We start from the raw sequence: 7952 nt of genomic DNA, 5'->3' as shown, positions 1-7952 counted from the left end.
TGGCTGAATCAGCTGATAAAAAAAAAACAAAAAAAAAAACAGAAGACGCTTCTCATCCGTTCATGAACAAATGTCATTTTGATGGAGAAGCTTGCCAAAGATATGCGGCCTCCCCAAAATTATATTATGCATTAAGAAAACTAGCCTTATTTTTAGGATGATTCCATTTTCATGTTGATAAATCACGCATATTTCCTTTTCGAAATTCTCATTAACGTAACGCAAAAAAGCAGCGCTCATACTGTAATGCAGTAATCAAAATCAACAATTTGCAAAAACAGCAGCATGCGTAAGGTTTTTAACATCACGCAAATGAAAAAAATCGAAGGAAAATTTGCCTAACTGTGATAAAAATAACATCACGACATGCAGTGTTTTCTTTACGCAAAATATAATTTCTTAGTTTCCCTTTGGTTTTGAGGTGAAACTCAGTGCCAGGTTTGCCTTATATTCTGAGGAACAGCGGTTTTGTGAAGTCGTGTGCAGGGGTCTGGGTCTGTGCGAGACGCTCCTCACAGGAGCACAAACTCATCTGTGCTTCCTCTTTTGTTGTTTCTGCTCATTCTGTTGCACGAGAAAATGTTTGCAGGACCGTCCATGGACCCCCCGCTCTGCCCCTCCAGGCCATAGTTCTGTCCCCTGCCCTCTACAAATGTAAAGATGGGATACTTCTCTTTAGAGGACGACAAAGCCTGAAAAAGAACCAAAAATTATATCCATATTTAAAAAAAAAAAAATATTATAGTATTTATTTCTGCTTTTTAATATTTATGCATTAATTCTGAAATGGAAATATATATATATATATATATATATATATATATATATATATATATATATATATATATATATATATATATATATATATATATATATAGGTATTTTCAGTGAAAAAATTTATTTAATAATTTTAAATTTATTAAATATAAATGTATTTTTTTTTTTATCTTATTGACTCAAAACAAGACACTCACATCACTGACCGCTGAGCACAAAGACTCAAAGTCTGTCTTAGTCTGAGCGTAGAAGCCGATGGTGCAGCTGGGATCCATACGGCTGAAGTTCATCTTCCTGGGCGAGTTACAGTGAAAGGACTGCGAGAGAAACGAGATTCATGCAGCTTCCGTTCCCCCGCACGCGCTCAGAACTTTAAAATGCGAATGCAAGGTTGCTTCCCATCTCACCTCTAGGGAGAAGTTGCCTTGGGTGACGTCCACCACTGGCTGACAGTAGTGAGGGTCTAGATACAATAGCTGCTCGTCTGGAAGACAGAGAGCTGCCAATCAGAGAGCGGACGGGGGCGCAGTAACCAATCAAAACACAGCTCTTAATAGACACGTACCTTGAAAGCCAATAAAAAACAGGGAATGCTTGGGTTTTCCTCCAATAATTCCTATACAGCATTTTAACTTGAGAATGTTCTAGAAAAAGAGAGGATATTATAAATGCAATATATATATATATATATATATATATATATATATATATATATATATATTCATCATGCATCATGCATTTTGTGCTAATTATCAAAAAAATTACAGCGATTCACAATTTATAAAATTTTCTTTAATGTTTTACAAAATAATTTTTTAAATATATAACATAATATAATATATAAATGTAGTTTAGTTTTATTACATAAATATGATATGCTGAACTACGATGAAACATTTTCCACATTTTGAAGTTTTTGAACCATTAAAGTAGACATTTTGCTTTTATATAATATGCTTTTCATGCATAGAAAAAAATTGAAATTACTTTTGCATGTTTATTTTGATGCAAACGCCAAAACGGGCGTCCAATACATAATTATTTCAATATTAATAAAGAATTATTACACGTAAGTGCACTGTATTTGTACCTTAACACACTCGATGTAGGAGGGGTTCAGTGATTCTCCTCCCAGTCGCACTGGCACTAGTATAATGACTGATTTCCAGCTCTCGGACAGATCCTGTGTTAGTGGCGGCTCACACAGCCTCATGACGTCTCCTTTATACACTGAAACACACACACAAGCGGAAGCACGAGCTAAGCATCACTTACAAACACGTACGGTTTCAGTTTCACTGAAAAAAAACATCATATGATGCACAACTCATGAGACTGAAGCCTCACCAGTGCAGTCCTGCGCCACGTATACAGCCAGGTCGTGAAACTCAGAGGTTCTGGCCACGGCTTTCCTTGATAAGGAACACGAGACATTAAATCACAAAGGGTCAAAGGTTCAGTTATTAAAAAAGAAGCAATACGATGAGATTCATTTGCTCTCCTCTAACCTCAGCATGTGTGCTACTACGGACGGGCCGTACCAGTCCCCCGCTCTCTTCCCCGACTCCTTTCCCAGCTCTACCAGCTGGTGGACGCCGAAGGGAGCTGAGGGATGGTCACCAAACCAAGACAGCAGCTTTCGGTGCAAAGCCTCCAGCTGAGGCTCACGGCCGGGCGCAGGACAGCGGGCAGGGGTGCTGCCGCCAGAGCTCGGGTCTCTCTGCGAAATGGGACTGGTCCAGGAAGAACTGAAGGACGGAAGAGACATCCCAGCGGACGGGAGGGCGAGCGGGGCTTTAGCACCTCAAAATCAACATCTGTCAGCAGATGACAATCTGCCCACCTCCAGTCTGAGATACAGAGAGCAGAATGAGTCTATAGAAGTGAAGCACACTACTGTGTATAAAAGAAATATATATAAACACTTATATTCAGCAAGCATACATTAATTTGATTGATAGTGACAGTAAAGGCATTTATAATGCATTTATAAGATTTCATAAATCAAAGCTTTTTATTTAGTCTTCATATTTATCAGTGTTATTTTTTTTAATTGTATTTTTGAACAAATAAATGCAAATAGGAGAGCTTAAGAGACCAAAAATAATCTCCAACTGTTTGAATCATAGTATATATATATTACATTTCTAAGGAGAAACACTTTAGCATTTCTAAATGCAACTTCCTCCATCAAGTCATTTAAAAGAAAATAAATAAAAGAAAATATAATCTAGATAAATTCGCTTGAGATGAAAAAAAGTGTTAAGAAAATCGATAAAAATTAAACCAGAACAAATATTTGCCAATGGAGACTCTGATCAAAGACTAATTCAAAACCCACTGCCCTTTATTTGTTATCTCTAATGTAAAATCAGTTAATTGTCTTAATTTCTCAGAAAACAGGACTTCATATCTTTATTTTGCTAGTCCAGTATCTTGATTTAAGGTTTAGATATTTGTACTGGAAAACAAAACGAAAATACTTAAATCATTTTTGCACAGCATGCAACATTCAACTTTATGAATTTAAGGCTTTTTGCTCTGATTTTGTGGAAGGTTGAATTAAAAACGAATAGTTTATTGTGACTATTCATATTTAATAAAAGCAATAGATTTTTCAGAAGGGATTCAGGTACGAATAAACTCATGGTGCAGAAGCTCAGACCTGGAGGCATGAGGTGCTGCAGTAACCCCCGCGCCAGCAGCATCTGTCCGCTGCGCAGCATGCATCCCCAGCCGCAGTCCGTGGTCAGGCTGGATCCTTCCAGCTGAGGAAACTCCCTCCTGTAGGTGAGCCACACACACGACACGAACGCCTGCCGGAAGCGATCCACCTCGTCTGCCCCCAAAGAGAAATCGCCGAAGACATTTATTCTCCAGTGATGGGATTTTGACAGAAGTTTAATTCTGCCATTAATTATTAACACTCACATCCACCCTGACACGAAAGACCTTCGTTCATCCTTTGGAACGGAAAGATATTTTTGAATGACCTAAGAGCGCTCTCTGGACCTCTTACAGACTTTATGTGCACAAAAATAACGATTCACCAATCCGTCTCCTCTGTGTCACCTCACAGTGCTGTTTTGGAGAGCATCACATAGGTAAACCAAAAAGATCCGTTACTTGCATTCAGATCAAACATTTTCAATAATGTGATTTTTTTCTGGTATTCTCGTTGCTTTGTACAACTACAGTTGAATCCGTGACGTCACATGCAAGCGTGTAAGGATCCTTACGGTCTATGAAGGGTCAGAGAGCTCTCAGAATGTATCAAAATATCTTCGTTTCCGCTCTGAAGATGAACAAAGCTCTTACAGGTTCGACATGAGGGTGAGTAATTAATGAAAGAGTTTTCCTTAGCCCTGTAAGCTGACTCACGTGACTCACCTTCAGTGTTGAACAGATACGACTGGCCCAGGAGGATCAGGGGGGAGGTCTTGTTGAAGGTAGTTTTGGATTTAACGGCCCAGCCTGGGAAAACAAGGAGAGCAACTTAAAGAAATGGCTCACTCAAAAATGCATTATTGGCATATTTTACTCACCCACAAGCTTTTCTCGGTGTATATGACTTTCTTCTTTCAGACAAACACAGTCAGAACTTCAAAATAATGGCCACCTGCATTACCAAGCTACATTTATAAAAACCTCTGACTGTGTTCGTCCGAAAGAAGAAAGTCATATACACCTAGGATGAGTAAAATATGCCGTGATTTTCATCTTTGGCTAAACTATTCCTTTAATGAGATACAGTCAGTGATATTTGTTGCGGTCGCTGTTGAACACGTGCTTACGCATAGGACTTTAAAAATAGCCTGGGAAAAAAGGAACCGTTTTTGTCATCATTTGTGTCAGTCATACGAAGCAGTTAGCAAACAGTAACGAATGCATGAAAGAAAAACTCAACCATATTTGACGTTGTTCCACGCGGACATGAACTTGGCTTTGAGGCGATCCACTTCATCAGGTTCTCCAGAGCCTTCTCTCGGGCTGTCCGGCGCCGAGCCGTGGCCGTTGTGGCGTCTGGGCTGTGCTGAGGGCTTGTCCTCATGAGCGCCGCTGCCCACTATGTACTGAACGGCGCTGGGAGACACCGAGTTCATGGTTCAGGCTCGATACAGCGGCATTACAGAAGAACTTCAGCCTGAAACGGAGACAGAAAGGGAAGATATGGTATGAGAGCTTCCTTTATTTCTCTTTAAAACAGCTGCGCTTTTACGAAGCGCCGTGATTCTCAGAACTCAAACCCTTCCCCAGTCCAAAAAAAGCATGCGAAGCCGCAAAAGTGTCTCGTTTTCAAAATGAAATCAGATTTCTTAATGATGCCTGTTCTGGATCACGATCAAGTTATATGGAGAAAACAGGTTAGATATTAGAAATGTAAAATGCTGCTACCATATTAGTTATTATAAGTCGACAACGCATATATAATTGTGTATGCTCTTTTCTTAATTTAGATGACCTTTGTGATCATCTAATACTCTGATGTTTAAAAACGTTCATTTATAACACGCCAACTATGCAAATACAAATAAAAATGTAATTAATATTACAAAACCTTTCATTTGAAGACTAATCAATCAAGACTACCGCCCTGATTTCTATCGATTCCGATTACTGGATAAGGATTTTTAAAATCATTGTAGATACTGACTCAAACAAAGCAATTTATTCATCGTTTTAGTTTTCAATTATTTTAGAACAGATAGTTTAGAGTGGGTTTTGTAAAGAGAAAAGGTTATGAAAGAAGTGTCCTTTTTGCTCAGTAATGTTGAATATATATATATATATATATATAAAAATATATATGTAAATACATATATATATGTGTGTGTGTGTGTGTGTGTGTGTGTGAACATGAAAAATACCAACATCGATATTCACATCAAGCTTAATAACATAGTAGAGTTACCGTACTTTCTGTATCAAAGGAGTCATACAACTTTAATTACTCAGGTAATGTGGCATCAAAATACACACCTTTCAATCTAGAAAACATTCCACCTGTGTGTTATGCAAACAAACAAGCCGTCTCTCTGTCTGTGTGCTGTGTGTGTGTGTGTGTGTGTGTGTGTGTGTGTGTGTGTGTGTGTGTGTGTGTGTGAGAAAGCAGCCTGTCACATGAGCTCTGACCGAGGACAGGTGTGGCGGAGTTCAAGCACACATTTCACTGGGAATATTCTGACTTCCCATTTCCTTATTCTCTCAAAGACGTTGGAGTTTACAGTACAGCGAAGGGAAATGAGATCAGCTTACGATGAGACAACATCATTTCCCAATAATTACAAAAGCTGAAAAACTTCCACTTCATTCTAGTAGGCTGGACTGCCCAGGGGAAAGTGGATACATGTGAATTTTAGACCATGTGACCAATGAGTGCTCAGCAGAAAAAGTGAACACCCAGGCCATCACAAAGGCTCCTTTCAGAATAGTGTACTACAATACTACATTTATACCAGATTAATGGCAACAGTGGGTGAATTTCAGGTTTGCACAAAATACTAATTTCACGTGTTTCCCACAATGCAGTGCACACCCGTCACGTTCTACTATGAACAACAAATCGTTTTTCCCTGAGGCATTTTACTTGAAGAGAGAAAAACAATAATTAAGCATATTCTATTGACAAAACCATAACTTGCTCAATTCCACATGCAATCTCTCGAGGTCACGAGACACGCCGTTGTAGAAAAGACTATTAAGTAAGCTATATAATGTACATATTGCCAATACCGCACTACGCTAGTGTGACATTTTGAACACAGCCTAAGAGGAAAACCCAATTTTGGCTGCCAAATGTGAAATAATGTCATTGTAAGTAAGTCACTCATGGCTGCACGTAGCAATCACCTACTTTTGGTCATATAGCAGCTTTGAATGCCCTCAAAAAAACCCCGATTCATATAAAGCAGCCTGATTCTGTGGGTTGCGTGGAATATCTTAGTACGTACTATGAAGACAGATATCACGTTACCAGACACCGACTCTAGTGCACTTCAAAAGCTAGAGGCCAGCTAGAGGCGTTACCTTCACGTTAGACCCGGCATGTTCGATGTTCCGGTTATTTTCCTACTTCTCCTATAAATAGCGACGTCCAGCGTCGAGCTGCTCTGGATGTCTGGAAAGGACGACGACCGCCGAGGGAAAGCGAGCTCAGGCCTCTTCGGGCGCCGTCATCGCGGCGAGTGTCGATTAAACAGCTGTAGTCGTGAGTTTCTGCGTCTTTGCGATCTTGCGCGGCTCCCAGACTGTCAGCTGATACGAAAAGTGTATAAAACGGCAAGCGATTAAACCAGTATGCAGCCACTTCCTGTTGTCATTGCGGATACACACCCTCGACCCGCCCCCCGAGCGACGCGATTGGTCAGGTTTGACCGTTGCCGTATGATGATTGGACAATCTACACGTACGAGAAACTGTAGTCAATTAATTATAAATTATTTAATTTATTTATTACATGAACATACAAGATTGATATAAATTTTAAAAATATATGGGAATCAAAAGGAAATAAATTATTTCCTTTTTTACTATAAGTTAGTTTTAAGTTTGTATGTCAAGCTTTCGCAATTACTAGTATAAATAAATAAAAGGTCACGGTAGTGTTGTGCTTTGTTTGCAAGTTTTGCTTGCAGAGAACTTTATTATTTATGATACAAGTATTTGGCTAGTTTTTGAATGAACAAAAAGCCTGTTCTGAGTTCCGTTAACAAATAATCCATAAACGTGATAAGAGAGGTCAAAAGCTCTGTGACCAAAAGTCTACAGCTGTGTTTGCTTGACCAAGATTCTAGCAATACTTTAGCAAACACACAAAAAAATAAAACCCCAGCAACTCAAACCATCAGACAAGGGAGTTCAACATTCAAAGTTTGTCTTGATTTACTTTCCGTTTCGTTATTAAGCAAATAAAAGACGCCTGCAGTTTTATACAATATCTCTTTATTAATTGACTACACACACTGCACCTCAGTAAATGGATCGATTGACATTTGCTGTAAGCAAAGGTGATGTACAGAGCCAAATAAATAGAATAAATTAACAAATTCATGTCCAAAATGCCACATAACAGGTGATACAAGACAGAGATACTCCTATGTGGGACATTCACATCAGAATGGAATATCTTTATGTCTTTATTAACCTCTATGTACAGTATCGTACAGAATTTTGGA

At 38.9% G+C, this 7952-nt stretch overlaps 1 protein-coding gene across 1 annotated transcript; it reads right to left on the bottom strand.

Moving 5' to 3' along the window:
• Positions 1-238: 238 nt before the first annotated feature.
• On the bottom strand, positions 239-7141 carry atg4da (autophagy related 4D, cysteine peptidase a). The gene is given in 12 exon segments (XM_043250974.1): positions 239-692; positions 975-1094; positions 1185-1261; positions 1343-1421; positions 1868-2007; positions 2125-2189; positions 2286-2553; positions 2556-2627; positions 3443-3616; positions 4168-4251; positions 4685-4921; positions 6805-7141. Coding segments are annotated over 11 exon segments (1455 nt in total). The 5' UTR covers positions 4881-4921; positions 6805-7141; the 3' UTR covers positions 239-512.
• Between the last annotated feature and the right edge of the window lie 811 nt (positions 7142-7952).

This window comes from Puntigrus tetrazona, chromosome 1 (assembly GCF_018831695.1).
Source record: "Puntigrus tetrazona isolate hp1 chromosome 1, ASM1883169v1, whole genome shotgun sequence".
Classification (NCBI taxonomy): Eukaryota; Metazoa; Chordata; class Actinopteri; order Cypriniformes; family Cyprinidae; genus Puntigrus; species Puntigrus tetrazona.
The sequence above is the reverse complement of the archived record's forward strand: the minus strand, read 5'-3'. Positions and strand labels throughout refer to the sequence as shown.